The sequence below is a fragment of the Alosa sapidissima genome, chromosome 11, assembly GCF_018492685.1.
Source record: "Alosa sapidissima isolate fAloSap1 chromosome 11, fAloSap1.pri, whole genome shotgun sequence".
Lineage (NCBI taxonomy): Eukaryota > Metazoa > Chordata > Actinopteri > Clupeiformes > Clupeidae > Alosa > Alosa sapidissima.
In genome coordinates, this window is record NC_055967.1 from 11,589,567 (window position 1) to 11,610,439 (window position 20,873).

The 20,873-nt window shown below is 45.3% G+C and overlaps 1 protein-coding gene across 3 annotated transcripts in view; it reads right to left on the minus strand.

Annotated features, from left to right (window-relative positions):
• Positions 1-6,063: 6,063 nt before the first annotated feature.
• si:ch211-266k8.4 (TBC1 domain family member 10A) overlaps positions 6,064-20,873 on the minus strand; it is a 37,745-nt gene continuing 22,935 nt past the window's right edge. The window contains exons 11-16 of one of the 3 annotated variants that reach the window (XM_042109064.1): positions 19,301-19,402; positions 17,911-18,089; positions 16,813-16,916; positions 13,706-13,900; positions 7,397-7,511; positions 6,064-6,854 (exon numbers count right to left, since the gene is read on the minus strand). In XM_042109064.1, coding sequence (XP_041964998.1) covers positions 6,825-6,854; positions 7,397-7,511; positions 13,706-13,900; positions 16,813-16,916; positions 17,911-18,089; positions 19,301-19,402 — 725 coding nt within the window. In that variant the 3' untranslated portion in view covers positions 6,064-6,824. The remainder of the gene's footprint in view (positions 6,855-7,396; positions 7,512-13,705; positions 13,901-16,812; positions 16,917-17,910; positions 18,090-19,300; positions 19,403-20,873) is intronic. The other 2 variants (XR_006034952.1, XM_042109065.1) reach the window with 2 other exon arrangements.

Sequence of the window (20,873 nt, forward strand, 5' to 3'; positions counted from 1 at the left end):
ATGGAGAGCTTGTATGGTATGCATAAACGTTCATTGCTCATGGCACATTCAAATTAAGAGAGCCTACATTACTGCTGCAACTGCAAGTTAGCACTACTAAAACCTTTCATTCCACACATCAATCATCAATTGTTCCTGAAGCATGTTCTAGGAAGGCTGAGTCATGTTACATATAAACTGGGTGTATTTTGTGTGTTCCAGAACACCCACCCACCCACACTACCAGTCAAAAGCTTGCTCACAGCCCAAATCAGCACCCCTCCCTTGACTTCACCCCTGGGCAGGGCTGGTCACTGTAATGAGACCCTGCCCTGAGCCATTGTGTCACGCTCCATCAGGCCCGACATCATTAATAAAGCCAGGTACCAGTGTGCATTAATGACCCCCGCCCACCCCATCAATTCTTCAGCTGCAGCACTTTTCGAGGCTGGAATCATTATCATGCCACGTCGGGTAGGATTTGCCCCCAGGCCCTCACTGAATGTGTCACAGTGTTCCCTCCCTCCCCCATGCATGCACACACATGTGCGCAAACACAGACACACAGACACACAGACACAGACACACAGACACAGCTGCAAGTCCAACCTGTGCTCCAGTCTCATTTGGCCGATCGCACCGGGCGGCCATCCACATCAAAGCCCGACCAGGTACCTCATCTGTCACAAGCTCTCGTTAACCAGACAAGCGATATGCGAGGGGCAGCTGAACACATGGGTTAAGAGGGAACCAGGGCCACTCCACACTGTAACATATATGTGTCTCAGTGGGGTGGGGGCTATGTTGGCTCATTTCACTTGGAACAAAGCCCAGTCTTGTAAAATGGGGACAGCCTGTGTGATGCAGTGGGTGCCACACATACACCAGTAGAACACATGATTTCAGATTTTCAGATTTATTGGTTTGCAGAAACATTAGAAAAATGTAATGTTTTACAGTCCTGAACTTAGTGAAACAACAAAAATAAAACTCATAAATCAAGGGCATATAATAAAAGCACATGTGCTCTTTCAGCCACCGTACGTGAGTTTGCTGAGGGCCCACAATCTTAGCTTGGTCCTGTAGAGACAAATGGACAAGAGGCAAGAAGGAAGCAATGGGATAGCTGTAGTGAGACACTATGTTGCCCAGCTACAGTGAATATCTAGTTATAGTGCCTTGCCAATCAGGGCAGAAGTGTGTGATCTGGGATGACGGCGGGAGAATGTGGAGATTAGTGGCAGAGGGGCAGGCGGGACGGAGCGGTCAGAACCTCATGTGTGAGACAGAGAAATAGCCACAGACAGCCACAGACAGACAGACGGGGGAGGCTGTTGGTGTTTCTGTCAATTCTGTAAGGGCAAATGTGTTCATGTGGAGCTCCAGGGCGTGGCCTTATAAATCTTAGATGACAACAACTCCACGGTGGCAGCGCCTGACAGGGTAATTACAAACAACTCATACAAACACTGTGGTGTGGTAGTAACTCCTCGTTTATCCACACACAAACATATTTACACGCACATACAAAACACTTAACTTACTAAATATGGAAATGAAAGGAAACAGAACAGGCCGTTCTGAAGTAAACACCTATCTCTATATTCAGTTGCATATAGCCTACTATCCACATTTGTTTAAAGCTATTCAGGATTATTAAAAAATAACCTTACTGAGCCCATTTCATCTCAAATTTCAGTTTTGAAAACTAGTTGACAATGGCATTGAGAGCCAAGGGCAAGTCATTAGGAGGCCTCTGGAGTGAAGTTTTCCTCACTTTCAGATCGTGGCTCCTGCTTGTAACAGCCTGCTGATCTTTATGTTGACTCCCCTCGGTCAGGGAAGCGTGACAGTCTGTGGTCGACATGGGAACACAATCTCATGCATGCATGATTCCAGCCCAGCAGGACAGCACGTCTGGCGAACATGAAAAGTGAAAAGAAGAGTCGACTGCCACAGGCTTCAGGCCTGAGTTTACACCCCGTCTGGCTATCAGTGGCTGCGGTCCTTCATACCATGATTTTTGCAGGTGAGGAATGGGAGTCAGTCCCGTATGGATTATACATTTACCAGAGTAAATACATCCGGCAGGCTTCCTTGAACTCATGCTCCATAGCTCCGACAAAAACAAACAGAGCTCTGTGGAGACGCATTTTTCCTGGTTGACAGTTTGTCTAACAAAAGCTGGCATACATAGAAACCCCAGCATTCCCATAGAGTGCTGCCAAGAGTGTAAATATCGACGCCATGGACTAGTATTTCTTTGTTTATGTGTGTTTGTATGTTAAGGCCTGCTTCTCACAGGAAATGGGAGTCTATCCACGATCCACAGCGTGTAAATTAATTTCCACATAAAGCTGGTTGGCATGGCACATGCACATGACGCTGGAGGGGGAAACCTTCCAACTAATAAAACAGGTTCTCTCCTCAGTGAGCCACACCATTTGCTCTTGAACACAGAGTTCCTCTTAACGGCAGTTATGAAAGCCCTTAATTAAAATATGTTAATGCCGCCCTCTCTACACTCTGCAGTGTTTTCAGAGATGGTGGCCTATTAGTATTTATTGTAGGGACTGGTACTTGTTAACATTTGCAATATATAGGTTATATAACCTAATGCAATAAAATGGTGATATAACATTTTGCAAGTCAAGGATTTATACTGACATTCCAATAAAGTAAATGAAATTGGATTTGAGTTAAATAAGTGAATTACAGTTATATCTGCAGTGATTGAAAAAAGCCTATTTCTGGTCATCTGGTGTGAAAGCTTTGGCCACATGTGAGCTGGTGTGAAGGGGAAACGGCTGACGTGAGAGTGCATGGCTCCAGGAGCAGGTCAACGCTGCTCCATTCAGACAGGCCGGATGCGCTCCTTCCCTCAGCGCTCCCAGCGCTCCCAGCACATGAATCCCAGGAAGCAGATGGCTCTTCTCCCTTTTCCTGCCCACCGCTTCCTTCAGACTTAATGAGAGACGGAGAACGATGGAGGGAACCAATGGGAAAGAGAGAGGGGAGGAAGAAAGGAGAGGAGGTGGAGAGCTTTACTTTTTGTAAAAAGAGGAAAAGAAGGGAGTGAGACGAGCAGGAGGAGGTGGAGGAGTGAGGCTGGTCACCTCTGGCAGTTAGCCTAGTTTTGCCTCTCCCCGCCTGATGAGCTGCTAATCCTCCATGTTGGGACTCATGTCTCCTGAAGGGACAAGCGGTTGCTGGGGTCTGAATGTGGCAAACTCAGATAGCACAGATGTCACCGTGGAACTGACTTTGACAAGGTTCCCAACACCACCTAGAGCAATGGGAGAAGATGGGGGAGGATTGCAAGGTTGTACCTTCTGCAGAGTGAGAGTTTCTGCAGAGTGTGTGTGTGTGTGTGTGTGTGTGAAGGGGCTGTCAATAATTAAGCTTCATCCGCCCGCTTGCTTCTGTATGCATGCAGATGTTGGCAAGGCTTTAACGAGCTCTCCAGGAAGCCACTTCTGACAACAACTCTACAAAGACAAATTGTTACCCAGGCTGTGTGTGTGTGTGTGTGTGCGTGTGTGAGAGAGAGAGAGAGGGAGTGTGTGTGTGGGAGTGAGAAACTGGGCCTAAAGGTTTACCGTTCTCAGTACAGCTGGACCAACCAAAAACATGCACACGTCACAGAGGGGAGTTTCAGAATGATGAGGAGTTATGGGAAACAAGATCAAGTGGAGTATACTTTTTAACAGGATGCTGTGGTTGAGTGGTAATAGATTACTCTCCTTCGATGACGCATCGTCTTACTGAAGAAAAACAAAACAGCGGGCAAAGACAAGGAGGAACCAAAACAACAACAAAAAGAGAAAGCCATTCAACTGCCTAGCAAAAGCATCAGGCAACAAGCTCATCCTCTGGCTCGGGCAAGAAAAATTCTCTTTTAAACACGTGCTGGGATTTGGTGTTCTGAGTTCTCTCTGTGTGTGTGTGTGATCTTCGTGGCCTGGGATAGCGTCAAACCGTATGTGCACCTCCACCTCCTCTGCCTTTCATCCTGAACTACCAGGTTCGGCTCATTACAAGGGCAAAGGGTTCGCTCAAAGCATTCCAGCACTTAATAGGTTACTAATAGATTATTTGGAGAGGGAACAGGGGAGGCCCAGGTATGCACAGTCACACACAGGCACTGACACCTACTACTAGAAAGAAACACTCCAAATATAGCTCAGTGAGTTATTCAGGTACGCCTAACATCTAAACGCTTTTAATGTTTTCTTTTTAAGTGTTAAGTTATTTCAGTCTTCGTTCTAGTTAGTGCTGATCTGTCCTGGTGCTGAGGCACAAAGCTTCGACTCCTGGACAGGCAGATTCATCGTGAGTTCCTACATCCATAAGTTGTGTTCTTTGCTAAAGTGGGACAAAAATAGAAAAATAACTAGATGTACCGCAGAGCGGTACAAAATATGACCGCCACCCAGTTCAGCACATTTTTTCCACAAAAATAAATCACGCTGAAAGGCCTATATGATTCTATCTGTCTCACTAAATTGCATTATCCACACTCAATTCTCACTGGTATCTGCTAGACAACAAGTACCAAAACATGATTAGTTCATAGATTTCACATGTAAATTTCATTTTATACAAGCCCACCTCCATCTGGCCTGTTCATAATTCTGAGAAATTCTTGAATTGTGTGCATGTACATGTTTATGTTATGTGTGTGGGTGTGTGTGTGTGTGTGCCTGCGTATGTGCCTGTGCATGCATGCGTACATATGTCTACTGTGTGAGTATGTGTCATACGTATGATTACTGTGAATGTATGTGTGTGCGTGTGTATCTGTTTGTGCACATGTGTGCACATGAAATAGGTTAACATGACCCCTGGAGGCAAACATACGGAAATAATTGGTCATCCTAGGCCCTACGGTTCTCAAGATATTCACAGAGAACTGTGTCTGCCCTACCCTCCTTTCGGGGGGTCCAGTCCAGCGGGGGGGCTACAGATCAAAACGAAAAACGGGGGTTCCATGCTATCCATGTGGGGGTTACATGCCCACCAAGTTTTGTGTACCCCGGTCTTTCAGTGTCCCGGGAATCCTTGTTGGTGTACGTCACTAAATGTACACATAAATTATTTTATTGTAAGGCCCCCCATGAACGAAAGTACACAAAACTTGCATTCGGAGGGTGTCATAATGTGTTCCGGGAATCCTTGACGGAAATTTGGGTATGCGAAAAAAAAAAAAAAATAATAAAAAAAAAAAAATCGGACTAAACAGCGGCGGTCATAATGACTCCGTCTCCAATTTCAAATGTGCCAGTGATCGTTCATTTATCACATCTGGTGCTTCTGGGAGGAGAGTAGAAGGTGTGGGAGAGAACTACAACAACGGCAACACAAAACAGAACAAAACAGACACCATGTTCTCCATTGTGTGGCATGGCTCCAGCGGTGTGACGCGGCGGTGGCGGCAGCAGCAGGAACAGCTTTCGTGTGGTTGGTTGTTTGTGCGAATCCTTACACGGGGGATAATTACAGGAGCTGAATGCCTCATGAGAACACCTCGGGACACACCCTCGCTCGTCATGCACGACACTCAACCTGTGCTACCGTTTGACGCCTCTGCCATCCTCCAAACACGCTTGATAGACCAGACCAGACGCCATCCATTGAGTGCGTGGGACTGGCAGAGACGCAACAGGTTTTTAATTGCTTTCATTGGGATGACTTTCAATGACTTGCGCTTGATGGTCATGACTTCAAGCAGGCTGTTAATTGTAAAAACATTTAGGCAAGGAAGCCATTGAATTAAAAGAAAATGCATAAACACTTCTCACGATGAAGTTCCCACACTCCACTTCTCATCCATTATTTTGATGGTGTTGTGAAACCCTATGCTATATTTACCATGCCAGCTTGCTCATCTCCAATCTATACTTTTCTCTGTTAACAATGAGCTGCTTAGAGAAGAGTGAAGATTTAAATGTATATCCTTAATTGACATGAGCAATTGAATGCTTTTAACATACAGGGAGCTCTGACTTAGCGTGTGATGTCGTTAAGCGCTGCAGCTCACAACTAAGCCACAGACATGAATAAATGATGACTGACTATTAAGAGGGCTGTTAATGTTTTATTATTTCAAACTGCTATATAAAAATATTACAATAAAACCAGAGGCTTCGCTGTGGCGCCCCATGTACTGGAGTGGCATACCAAAATAACATATGGTTCTTTACTGTAACAGGAAACATCAAAGTAGTCCTTCTCCAAATGGCTCCACATGAATTAATAAATGTGGTAGTGTGTAAGTGACTCGAAAAGCACTAAAATATGAGATCTAAAAGAGGCACATATGGATACAGGATACGGTCACTCTGAATGAGGAAAAAAAACAAAAAAAAAACATGCATAAACGTTATGTTGCTGACTAGGCCTTACGACATGGGAGAAGAGATAGAAATACAGTTTATCTGTGGCATGTCCACCGAAGGAGTCATCCATCACGACAGCAGCGACTCCCCAGCAGTAAATCTCTCCACGGAAGCCCCCCTGGGCCCACCCCTCTGTCCATGGCAGCCTGCCCAGCGTAAGTGCTCTTGAGTGGACCTACTCGAACCCCAAAGGTCAGCTCCGCCTGGAGGAGCCAGCCCCGGAGCCCGCAGAGCCGAGAGGGAAGGATTGATTTCAAGCAGGGGAGCAGGAGAGAGGCAGTCCAGGGGTCAGGCTGCTCCAGTCCAAAGAAAAGTGGTTGTGTGGAGAAATCAGGTTGGAGATGGACAGGGGAAGCTGGGAGGGAATAAGAGCCAAGGGCTTCTTCCTCCTCCACTATAGCTTCTCAGATTAGCTGCGACTCCCTGACTGTCAGCCTGGGATTCTGTTCATCCTGGGCCTCCTGGGGAGACAGCATCCTTTCAGTATCAAAAAAAAGAGAAGAAAAAAAGATAGAGGATTATGTAGGTTAATCATTTTCAGGGAGGGTTGGAACAAAAATAGCATATCAAGAAAATGTTTTTTTTTAAAAAAAATACAATTTAAAAGGCGTAATTTGCGCAGCTGTGTTGCATCTTTGTTACGGCAGAACGCATGAATCAAAACTCAGCGACAGAATGTGTGCGCGCGCATGGAGGGTGCACAAACAGAGATTAAGAGACGGAGATGGAGAGAAGACGTTGACTTAGAAGAGAAAGTTTACCTGCTTTTTTCACAATCAACTAAACTCAAGTATAGCTACATCATCAACACAGCACGGAGATAAGCATCCTACCCTTTACTGCTGAAAGCACGGCTGTCCTAACTTAAAGCTATTCAAGGGGATAAAAATAAATGAAAAAGAATCAGTTCTTTTTAACTCTTCCCTCAGAGAAGAGGGAAAACAAAACCAGGGCGCACGTTAAAAGCCTGAGATGTCTGGAATGGCTTCCTCCTTCCTAAGGCCTTAAGAGCACTTTACCGTCTCTTCGCCGGATATGTGGCACCGAGCCCTGAATGGAGTTGCATTTCTGATGTTCGAAAAGCCACCGCTGCGTCGCAGACTGAATGCCACTTGCTGGTTTTTGTGGCGCTGCCTAAAAAAAAAAAACACACTTTTTTAGAAGGAGGGAACGTGTAAAAAACCCCTCGATCCTGTCTACATTATTGAGAAGAAGTGCAATGTGTACACAACAGTGTAAGGACAACGGAGGCTTTATTTGCAAGTCGCTCATTAAAGCCTAAGTATGGCCTAGGGGGAGAAAGACAGAGTGGGGGGTGCTCTCAGAGAGAATACGCAAAGGGTGGCTCAGGATGTCTTGAGGTGCAGGAGATGTTGCTGAAGCCAGAGGTTTGTGAGCAGAATAGGTTTTATATGCTATGATACTGGGAGGCTTAGTGTTGATGAACTCCCATTATAAAATCAGCTCAGTAGTGGGACAAAAACAGAGGATAAACTTGCATAAGTTTATGACAAGCTGAGGGCATGTCACTAAGCCCTTATGGCAGTAATATTAGGCCATGTTATGAAATGGCTATGACTTCATCCTAAGTTAAAATCACATCATTTTTAACATTATAGTCATGCACAGATTGATATGTAGCAGTTTCCGGCGATGGTTTTAGCCATATTTAAGCACATTTAACACAAACGGCACCGAGATCCCATCTGACGACATACAGCAACTGCGAGATCATTTTCTGCTCTGTTGAGTGGACACAATATGGGCTCTGGAGAGACTCAACAACAACACACGCATGCACTCAGATTAAAACTCTTACTGCCACAATGGACCCCCCCCCCCCCCCGCAAAGCAATTCAGCTCTTCCATACGTAAAAACTATTCTGCCACAACTGCAGCACCCCCCCCCCCGCCATTCAGCCTCCCACCCCCTCCACTACCCATCATAAATACCACTTCTCTCTGGGATGAAAGAGTCTGTGGTCTGTCAGGAGCGGTTTGCAGCATGTGCAACAGCTGCTGTTCATCGCTATGGCCCTCCGCCTCCACCCCTACGGTCAGCCTCTCCATTTGTGCGGACGGAGATTACCCTGAAGAGTTTATCCACGCTGGATTTAGCCGCGTGTTGGTGCTGCGAGGCGCTAAGGCCAAACTGAGGTCCTTTGAGGGCTCTGGCTGAGGTCGGACAATGGAGCTTTCTGCCCGGCTCCAGGCATGAGTGGAGAGCAGCTTCAGTGGCAGTGGCAGCAGTGGTAGCGGCAGCAGGTACGGCGAGGCCCACAGAGGCACCAGTGCTGCCATGGTAATCCTGACTGGCAGGAGACTGCCCAGGCCAGCGCCGCACATCTCTCACGGGTTGTAAAGAGATTGAGGGGAAGGGGGAGGGGGAGGGGGGGGTGGGGGTTGTGATTACCGAGCAGGGGCTGATAGAAATGACATCAAACGTCTAATACCAAGGTCACTGGAGACCGGGACGGGAAACAGCCATGATATCATGCCCTTCTTTCCCCCGAACTTCTCCTACCTTTCTCTCTTACTCTTGCCAAGTGTGAACATCCAGTGGAAGAAAAAAAAAGTAAGAAAATAAAATAAAATAAAAAACCTAGAGTTGAGGCTAAGAGAACACTGTGATTGCTACATATATTTGGCTGTTTATTATAACACTCTTCAGCAAAAAAATATTGATGTGTGCATTTATAGTGGCAGTGAGATTTTTGCTTTCAGCTTTTAGCATGAGGCACTCAGGATTCGATTTTTTTTTTTGTTGCCGCTGTCCATATAATTAGAAAAACTGCACCGTGACTGTGCATTGGAAAGCTATTAAGGTTATATGGTTAAAAAGATCAAACTGCTTGAGTAATTGCAATTGCACTGTGGCTTCTTGCACTCTCCTTCAATTACTGAGACCTTTGTTCCAGCACACAACTACAGGTACAATGACGTCCAAAGGCACTGGAGTGTATCTCTCCGACGATAGGTAAACAATTCACCTAGCTGTTGACAAAGGTGCCTTTGTGAGCTGCGCATACAGTGCAACACTGGCGAGAGTGTTGCCTGGATGTGAATGCACGTGAGAATGAGCGAGAGCAGTGACCCCAGGGCAAGGCAGAGGCAAGGAGCTATAGAGGAGCTCTAAGAGAGCCAGATATTAGATTTCTCACTCTGATATCAGCCCTGAGGAAGCTTGTCGGATCACAATCGGACGACGGGAAAGCACGTCCTCGGGGAGGTCAGGCTAACGTTATTTCATTGGTATGTACACTTGTGAAGACATTCGTGTTTAGAATGGTCTGAGGTTACTGGGAGCTCATTTAGGTTTAATGTGGTCCCAAGGAGACACAATTGAATTAGTGGCCTTTGTGAACCCAACAAGGGCCCTCGAGAAGTAGTCTATAACGTCAGACAAAGCAAGCAATTATTGTCTCTGTGCCTGAGCGGACATATGCATTATTCAAATGTAATTAAACGACAGGGAGACGGCGAAACCAAAGAGCAGAAGTTTTTTTTTTTTTCCCAGAGAACGAAAGGAAAGAATTCCTATTGGAAGAACATAGAACACAACGTTCCACAAACTAACAGGGAGTTCCAGATCAAGTACTCAACATCAACAACAACACATCACATTTATATAGCGCTTATATAAGACACTAAACATTAACATCAAACAGACAGGACTAAAGCTAAAACTAATAACCAAACATCACTGACAGACAAAATTATTTTGACTCAACGGTGGTCTCCTGTTTTGATTAGAATAAACATTGAGTCTGAGTGTATCGGTCAGTCCTGAGGTGATTTCCCTCTCTTGGCGTCTAAGGGGAGGGTGGGTTTTATGGAGGTGAGCAGGGAACAGGTGTGGAGGGAGTGGGATTCTCCCAGGAACGCAGGTACGCAGGAACGCTTGGGGAGGAAACTACTGTGCCGCTGCTACACTGTCTTGTGGCCTGGGGTCAAGACTTAGATCACATGCAGGACAAACAAGTGGGTGTGATATTCAACATGCCCAGCTATTGGGAAATGTTTGCTCTCCTCACGTGTGGAGTTAAAAAGTATCAGTGAGAAGCCAAAGTCCTCCAAGACGAGGCTACTCTATTCTTCTCCCCTCCACACACCTGGACACTGATGTCATTCTCCATTCTGTCTACGAACGGCTGAATGGCGACAACTAAATATGAAGGTGGTTTACTGTTGCGGCAAGTGACTGTGGAAAAAAAACAAAAGTCAAAAGAGGAACAATGGTGGGAAAAGAAGCAATGATGTGTTAGTGTCTCTCTCGTCCTGGATGATTTGAAGAGATCACCTCCACCCACACACACGCAAAACAGAAGTCTAGCGCTGGGAAAGCAGGATTGTCATCATGAATAAGTAAAGGCTACAGCGCAGAAGGATTGTGTGTCGCAGGAGTGTGGGTCTTGTTGTTCTTACGTTTGGGCAGACTGCCCAGGAATCCACTCCTGCATGTTTATTTCATGTGCCGTTTGTAACACAAATATTCCCACGGAGAGCAACTGGCCCTTCATTTTTCAAGAGGATGAAACGATTAGCACTGTGATCATAGCCAGCTCACCCCTACCCCACCCCTCCCCCCACTCTCTGTGCACTTACATAACCCCTTACACCTGTACAATGGTGTTAGGAATGCTTGGCCTAGCTTACCCTTTCAATCCAAGCGGCACATTTGTTGCCAGAGATCCCAAGAGTGGCTCACACACCGTACAGCTGTGCAGGCTTGTTCATATCAGTAGAGTGCCTGCTCCGCCAGCTATGCAGTAATCTGTCCCCCCCCTGTTACCCAGGAGGGTCTCCTCTCCGAGAGCTCCCAGGCCGACACATCAAACGCTGGGCACCAGATCACGCGGTGGGCACTCAGACACTCACCGAACACACATGGCCATGCAGGCGCTTTTCCACCAAAAAAGCGTCTCATCCCATCATACCACTGTGCCATGCACTCCAGAGGTTCTCTCAGGCCCCTCACTGCCTCACTGGTCCCATCTATCTACAGAGAACAAAGACCAACTAAAACAGGGATGTAATTTTGTCATTTGTAGAGCTTCAAAACAGACCCTGTTTGGAATTTTCAGACCAGAATTTTTAATTGAACAGGGTCCTGAATAGAGTTCTGTGAAAAATTAGGCAGAACTTTAGGGTTCTTGTAAAATCTATTTATAGTGTCACATAACTAGCTATTTGAATGTAAGAGAGTGGTTATGGCATTTACACACCCAACAAATGACTAACTGTTCTACAATGCACATACACCACAGACTACGCATGTCAGTGCTATGAATAATTTCATGAACATTCTAATATGCAGTCAGCAGATTGCTAGGCGTCCATAATTATGTGCAATCAAAAATATTCAGCTGTGGAAAATTACTGGATAGACTCATTTTCATGGAAGGGGAAAGGACCACCATGTTCTCAGCGAGTGGTCAGAAATTTCAACAACAAATTGTCCCAACAGTAAAAACCCCTTGAAGGACTGACAAAACTTTTCTGAATTTTGACTCAAGAGCTCAGAGGTCTCACTGGAGATTCTTCTTCACAGTAGAAGAGAGGAGTGTCCTCCTTCCACCCGTACGCCCATAACACCCGTTACATCACTGTGCTCCATACGGCTCATTTCAGAAGGGCAGAAAGGCCATGGGAGCAGACCGCTCCACCGGCCACCTGCCTTCTCATCCGGAGTGACTCATCTCCCCCGGTCAGGGCCGGAGGGCCGGCGTTTTTTTCCGTGGAGGTGGCATTTAAAATGTCAGGCAGGCTCCAGGGGATGGATGGAAGGGAGACAGGGAAAGTATAAATATAAAGCTGATGCAGTGACGAGCTGCTCTTTACGAGTGACCCCCCCCCCCCCACACCTGCGCCGTCACTTCCTTCCACACCCCTCAGCTTTTCCGGCCCGCGCTGAGGTGGAGGTGGAGGGAGGTGAATGAAGTCTCTGGAGCTGCAGGGGCGGGGAGGGGGGGGATGCAGGTGGGGCTCAAGACTATTTTTAATTTGTCACTGCTCATCCTCACATCCGGACCAGATCATGGAAAAAAAAAAGGATCCTTTTCGTACAAATCCAAATATAGCTTCTTACTAAACATGCTGATTTACAGTACACTTTGACTAGAGAAATAGGCAAGCTTGTTCTTATGTATAATTTCTACATTTAGAAGCTATGTTCATTTATGTGCCAGACCGCTTGAGGAAAAGCTTTCCGGAATATCTGGGGAAGGATAAATCAGCGCACTCCTTTTAATATGAACTGGGGCCTTCTCTTCCATAGCCACAAAGTCTAAGCCACTCTTAAGCATTCAAACATTAGTTTTTACAGAACACATTTTTTTCGGGCTGCTAGTTACCAAGCTAATAATTTTGGTTTGGCTGCACCCTCCATAAGGATATAGAGAAAAACCATCTACTGTTTTGATATGTGTAGCATGCACTACTCTAATTAACCATAGGATTTTCTTCACATGAATCAGTGGCACAAGATCTGAAGTCTAACAGAGGCAAGTTCTTCTTATTGAGTATTGAATGAAAGGTTCTCTCTCACTCACTCCTTTCCCCTAATAATTTAGTTAAGTATAAAGATGCTGCAAGCCTCTTCAGTCTTTTATGAACCGAAAGCCTTGACAGAAAGATCACAGGGGAGGGGGAAAAACCTCCCTTATTGGTTCCATTACTGCTCAGTTTTCTTAACAACATAATATTCTCAGTCTCCAAAAACCTCTCATCAGCTAGCTTATTAGGCACGGGTGTGGGAAATATCCGTCCAATTAAAAAGTCATTACAATCACCTTGCTGTCAACACTAAAAAATCTGCCAACCCAAAATTGGCCATCCTAATCCGGCAAACAAAATGACTAGAAGGCCTTTACATCATCCCTCAAGACATCTATCTGCACCTTGATCACAGGAGATCAGAGGAAGATGACAGAAGCCTCATGTTTTGATTTGTGACTCGTGCCAACAACAACTGCAGTTTCGGTTTATGCTTACTTTATGTTCCTAGTAGATGCTTTTGTCCAAAGCGACTTACATTAAAACGATCAGTTTATAGTAAAAGTCATATTGCCTAAATTTAACAACTAAATGAAAAAAGTTCACTGTTTAAGGCAGTCTGACCCTTTGAAAATTGCATCTAAAAACATTCAGATCAAAAACATTGTTTGTCTGTGTTTGCATCTGTTAGACATGTTTAATTAAAACTGTACAGTACAGAGAGTGGAGTGGGTCTTCATCTAGATCTTGTGCATGTGTGAAATAGATCTTATGTGATCTTGTGTGAGTGTTCATGTGTGTGTAATACTGACCCAGCACGGGTCATTTAGTACCTGTAATGTCCTGTCGTAGATCGTGCTGGTTGGGGGCTCTCAGTGCTGGTGAGTAGGGGTCTGTGTGAAGAGTTACGGGGGGAACCCATGGGACAGAGCTGAAGGGACCTCCTTCTGAGAGCCTTGTGGACACTCCTCTGACGGGCCCCTCTCCCTGCGGGCCCTGACTTCAGCCTCCTGAGGCCTGGCTCTGAGCTGTGGAAACAAACACACACACACACACACACACACACACACACACACACACACACACACACATTGCCAATTAAGGCATTGTAAGACTCTACACCCTAACTCAGCAACTCAGAATGATTATGTCAGAAGACCTACAGAGTTAGTTGAAATCTGGTGAGGTACTTTGCTGTGAGACAGGATAGGTGTGGGTAAATACCCATAAAACTGTCAACATTAAAAACCCCAAGTGGGATGAACAAGGTGTACAAAAAAAAAGCAAACCGACAGATGACTTCAACACCCTGGCCTGAATCACACACACAAATAAAAGAAAAAAATGCTGGGAACACTCCTAAATAACCCTCCTAAAAACACACAGACACGTACACACATGCGCGCACACACACACACACCCCTGTAGTGCTGTTGATAAATGTCATAAACATGAGCGGGTTGATTTATCCCCACATCACAGGAAGCACCTGTGGGAGCCGAGGTGAGATATCATCAGATCCCTGTTTACAGACGAGGCCTCACTGCCCTGAGGGGAATGGCTGGGTAGGTCATGCTTCATTCAAATACTCACACAGGTACCCACAATCCACTACCAAACACATCTGACAAACAAAAAACTTGCACATACATGTACAACCAGCCATGAAGGAAATAAGGCAGAGAAAACTACTATGCTGAAATTACGAAACTACAAACTACTAAACTGAAACTACCACTGAGTTACTTTCCAATGGCAGTAGACATTTCACTTAAAACAAAAAAACAACATGTGTGGGTTCCTCTTTGCAACCCTGCACATATAGACTACTACAATTACAGGACAATGGGTAAGAAAGAGGTAGAACAGCCACATAAAAAAGAAAAGAAAAGAATAATACAAAACTACCTAAATGTGGTTAGATTTTCTTAAAACAAGTAAGAATAATTATGTTATTTGAAGGATCTACCCAATTATTTAGCATTTAGCCTTTCCTGTGAGCTTGTCCAAATGGCAGGGATTCTTGAGTTTAATGGGTGAAATGTTACGCGTCACTATGATATTCAGTCTGATGGCATGAGACATGAAGGGGCCACTGACCTTTACCCTCAGGCTTCCGCTCACAGACCCACCCCTGGGCAAGAAGAATGGCCAGTGTGTTGTTGTCGTAGACGGGCCCGACCCAATCAAATGCCTTAGTTACCTTCAATTAATATCAGACAAAAAAGAAAGGCCCCATGTGTTGGCCCGGTGGGGGCACTTAATAAACACCTGACAATACCTCCCGGGTGACAAGGCTCTGCCCTGAAATATCAGGGGTCTTTCACTCTCCAAGGTAGACAAAAAAACACCAGGTTCCTCTTTGTAAAACCCCTACCCCACCCCAACCCCTTCCCCCAAATCTTGTCAAATTAGAATAATCCATTCGGTGGCCTTGGTGACCCAGCCTCATTTGGGCGATTTCTGCCACTTGACACTAATGCGGGACCTGCCTGGAATGACTGGCATGTGGACGCTCCCCTGGCCCCGGCACAAAGGCACACAGTCTCCTCTGCATGTGAGGCGGGCTCTCCTTGCCAAACCCCGCCAGTCCTCATCCAAATTCAACAAGTGTCCCAAACGTGTCTGAATGCAGAGAATGTATCACGTTTAATGGGAAGCAACTGAACTAGCCACGCTCCGCCACGGGTTGATAACCAACACATTCAATTCAATTTAAAGTACCTAAAGTACAATTGTCTACTGCTCTACTTTATTTCCCAAAACAAAGGCACATAATTGCAGTTAAAACGTTGCACTACTGTAATTTGCATAATCTGCGGTTTATACACAATACAGCTAATACACTGGAAATTCTGTGTAATAACTTCTGTAATGATCTTTAGAAAAGACCTAATTACTTCCCCATCACACCAATACTAGTATAAACACTAGTAGTACTAATACAGTCTGAACTTGCAAGAAATCTCTATATTTTCTCTCAGGGTAAACTGAAGCTGAAGAATGCTAGTTTGTGTGAAAATGTTAGCTGAAGTACTCTCCATTCTTTGTTAAACATTTCGCTGGAATACAGTGTTCTTCATGCGAGTGCTATGACAACAGCAAAATGTCATTTCAAAAGGGTGATGTGGCCTCTGTGGTTTACCAGAGTGGTTGGCTGAATGGGGGATGTGGGCCTTCATTCACACACTCTAATCGGCACGTTTTACAAATGCGGTCCTGTGCTCACATTCACCAGGGGAACAATTAATAGGTAGCACCCCATCAGATTGAATGAAGTAGAGTGCATAACCCATGAGGAGTACAAGTAATAGGTGACACCTAAGAAATACCCTCCTGTCATGAAGGGCATACTTTGTGAAGTATTTCAGATATGCAATGTGGTCTGAAAACAACTCTACTCCATTAAACGGCAGTGACGCTTTAAGAACCGGATTTTCTTGCACAGAAAACACAGGTGCGACAGTCTCATCACTAGGAGCCATTTAACTACTTTTACAGGCAAGCCTGACGTTTAAGTTAATTATTTCTGTATTGTCGACTCAAGCACAAATCCATAAATCGCTGCGACAGGCAACTGGAAACTATATGAAAAATGCACTGGATGCTTCTACAGTGGCCTCAGAAGCACACGGTACTTGGTACTGTAGCTCAGTGGAAACACAGCAGTAAAAAAAGGCAGGCAACATTTGGCTGAATTAATATGTGCAGCTTCGGGAGGTTGGAGTGGAACAGCTGCTGGAGCCTTCAGCTGTTTTTTTTTGTGATAATTACCCGATGACCTTTTTTAGCATACCACTGGGAGTTAGTCATTAAATATGGAAACTATTCATTTTAATGAGGAAACATGTTAGGCTTCTTTTGCTCCAATGCACCGGGCATATATGCGTACAATCAGGCACACAGACAAACACACAAACACTTAACACTTTTGACCGACCAGTCCTCGGTGGCACCAGCGTCTGATTCTTGGGAGGATGGGGCCTTTTTCCTGGACAGTGAGCGCAGGCAGGGTCCCTTCTGGCTCCTCCTCTTGGCTCTGATCTGCCAGTGAACCAAGACACGAGCATTATGCCCTCACTGCTACACTGCAGATCAAATGTCACGACAACAGGCACGCTCAACAACAAAAATCCCTTTACACTTCTTGAAGCAACTGCTGTCGGTTTTTTTGCCCCTCCTCGACAAAAAACCTGGCACTTTTTTTGGTGTGTACACTAAAGAGATGCATTCTTGTGCAGGTTCAGAATGGCGGTGTGAAAAACAGCTCATCTCTCTGAAATCTTGGATTCTACTGCCAAAACTCCCCCCAGCCATTTCTTGACCTGCTTTTTCAACAGGAAAACAGGCAACTGGAAGTGAAATAGTGATGATATCCACACGCCCATGAAGCCAGATAAAGGCATTGTTTCCATACAATGGGTGCATAGGAGTCAGAGCAGTGTGTGTGTGTGTATGAGAGAGAGAGAGAGGGAGTGTATGTGAGTGAGTGAGTGTGTGTGTGTGTGAGAGTGAGAGATACAGAGAGAGAGAGAGAGAGAGAGAGAGAGAGAGAGAGAGAGAGAGAGAGAGAGAGGGAGTGTATGTGAGTGAGTGAGTGTGTGTGTGTGTGAGAGTGAGAGATACAGAGAGAGAGAGAGAGAGAGAGAGAGAGAGAGAGAGAGAGAGAGGGAGTGTATGTGAGTGAGTGAGTGTGTGTGTGTGTGAGAGTGAGAGATACAGAGAGAGAGAGAGAGAGAGAGAGAGAGAGAGAGAGAGAGAGAGAGAGAGAGAGACTCTTGTGACAACTGAAATTTGGTTCACTTCAGGATGCCAGCTCATATGCCAGTGACATAACACATGTTTTCTACTCATTCACAAAAGAGCAGTACTTCTTATCCCTTTCCTAAGATCCCCTACCAGTTGGCCTCTGATTGAACATAGTACATTTAGGATCAGATTAGTCAGATAAATTAATTAATTAATTATTCAGACACATTTGACAGAATCCCCCTGAGAAAGTGAATGTGGTGTAAAGGGCCCTGTATAACCTGGGTACCTGTGCCTGGGGAAGGGAGGCCGAGACCCTGGTCTTGGAGGGCTGGGGTTCAGTGGAGCTGCTGGAGGATGAGCAGGACGGCTTTCCGCTGCCACTGGACTGGCCCACCACCACCAAGTACCGCCGGGCCACACGGAGCATCCGTGTAAACACATTCTTGGTCACACTTCCCGTGGCCTCTACAGGAACAGAGGCCAAAGACGGAGCTTCAGAACATGTAGTGAGTACATTTACATTCATTCATTTAGCTGACGCTTTTTATCCAAAGCAACTTACAAACACGGACATTCAAGTCTTTACATACAGTGCAAAACAATATAATAACTCCATACAACATGATAACTAATGACCCATGGTAACTATATATGCACTCTTCAGTTTGTTTTTTTATCAGGAACATCTGTGGTAGTGCACAGCTTGACACTGAACATATGACACTGGAGGGTTTATTTCCATTCCAAAAACAGGACATTTTCACAGACCTCATGTTTGTGTGCTTTGTAATGCTCAGCTGTGACAAACTCTGTTTCTGCTACACGTCGTCTTTACACAGGTGGCTTTAACTCTTCTGCCTAAAGCTAAGATTACACAAGCTAGCAAAATCTATACAGTCCATACACATGTGCACGCACACGCACAAACTTGTTCAACAAGACCATATAACAGTAGTCCCGAAGACAAATTAAGTGACAAATGAATCACTCGTCATGGGACAACGCTCAATGTTGCTGCTAAATATCTTAAGCAGCTTGATATACGTATAAGGGCTTAGCATACCATATTCGGTCATGCGTATCTGGGCTCCAGGCCAAATCTAAAACATGCCCAAAATGCTATTACAGTTATACTGAATGTAAAATCTACAGGTATTAGTGCAGTCCAGTTGAGTGCGAAGATTTACATTCCCTTACTCTGAATAGAGGAGAGTGCACGCCTTGATAAGGTTTACTGCAGATGCAGCTCTTTCAGACAGTGCAACTTAGTCTGACCAAGAACAAATAGCGCAACAGCCCACTTTACAAACATTTTGGTCAGTCAGACCTGAAGGTGAGCATCAGCGTTGCACTATTTGTTCTTTTTCATAATAAATGCATTTCCTTACTCTGGAGTGACAAAAGGTGTCAAACAAAGAAATGCATGATTTGCCATCTGTGTCAACTGTATGTCTGTCTGCCTGCCATCTTGTGGAATTGTAAGGCATTCCAGTGTATCAGTTACTAATAGAATTCCGATATAAACAATTGTAAATAGCAAATGTGAGAACTCTGCACATGGGGGATAATGTGGCTCATCAATCTCCCTTTCATAAAGAGATCCGCTGGCCAATCAGCCTGTGATGAACGTCCAAAACTAGTTTCATCCAACAGAGAGGCAAAGAGAACCCATTCACCCTTTGTTGGTTCCTTGGCTGCGAGTGCTGGTGTTTTGGCATCAGTCTTGTGGGCTTCGGGCTCTGCGGTCGGCAGAGATGTACAGTTGGGCTTCAAGTTCTCTGCAGAGGAGAATAGGAATGAGGTTTTTTTTGCTGACCTTTTAAATGGAGGAGATTAGCATGGTCAGAGCCACCGGGCATAATGTAGGTTAGGAGTACACAGACCCTTGAGTTGCCGATAGGGGAAAAAAAAATACAAATTAAAACCTGGGGATAGAGAAGACAAGGAGATAAATTACACACACTAGAAAAAACAGCATCACACAAGAACCCCAAACTGAACCTATTGTCAGTGTATTCGAGAATGGCTGCTAAAAGCCCACTGAAATCGCAGAGTAATCTGAGTCATTCATCACTGATGGTTTGAGGCATTCAGCAATTGCAAGTATTGGCAAGCATTTGACATCCTTCACAGGGTTTTGTGTGAGTCATTCATCCACATGTCAAATAAAACACAAATCTTTGTTAACTCATTCTCACGGGTAACATTTCTCTGCAACCCACTCAGCTTCTTTTCTGAAAGACTGGATCTCAGCTGGATTTTCTGAGACAGTAGGGGTAAATAACTGGGGCAGAGTATTGATCTGCCAGGGCAGAGGGCAAACAGTGGGTTTGCCAGGCTATAATTTGCTCTGTGAGAGGACCGTTAATGGAGTGAAACACCGCGGACTTCCCACTGGCATCTGTTTCAAAGAGGGGGAGCCAAACAGATTAACAGATGATGCAAAACCGAAGGATCACCCCCACAGTCTAATGCAATAATAACAAAGCTGCAATTCTGAAGAGGGATCATAGATAATCCGCTGACGACAGTGAAGATTTTCAAAGGAGGAGGAGCTTTTGGTTTTGTTCATCAGTATTTCCTTCAGGGGGAGGCAGTGTTTGGCAGCTTGCTATGATGAGCACACAGAAACAAAAGGTGAACTTGAAACACTAAACTATCCCATTAGGTATTCATACGTAGCTAATCACTTCAGCTGTACAGTAATCAAGGCTTGATGTCAGGCAAAATGCACTACACTGCAGGCAAAGGTTAAAAAACACATTTGGGCCGAACATGTTTTCGCTGCATAACACTTTTACACTAGAGTCCTCCTACATCCGTTTTTCTTTCTTCCTCAAAACAGAGGTGCTGAAAAGTGTTCCATGTATGAGACAGTCTAATGATATATGTTTAGGGAAGGAAGGTGGGGATTGATATCAGTTTCAGGCCGGACAGGTCTGGAGGTGTCGGTGCGTTTGGCTGCAGGTCATGTTCAGAGGGGTCGTTCTCCTGTATGACTCAAGCCCTAATGACAGCTTCCTGCCCAGCGTATGGATGACGGCCGACACTCAGACCCTGACCCGTCACCAGGACCATGACGCGTGGCTCCAGGAGTTGCGGTACTTTGAATGCCCTTGGATAGCCTATGTGGGGACTTCCCGCTGGGATGTGCCTCTCAAGGACACTGTTTATCTATGATTCATGGCCCCTGGTCACAACAGTCCTTCATCATCTTTATGAGGTCCAGGGGTTAGTCACTCTGGGTAA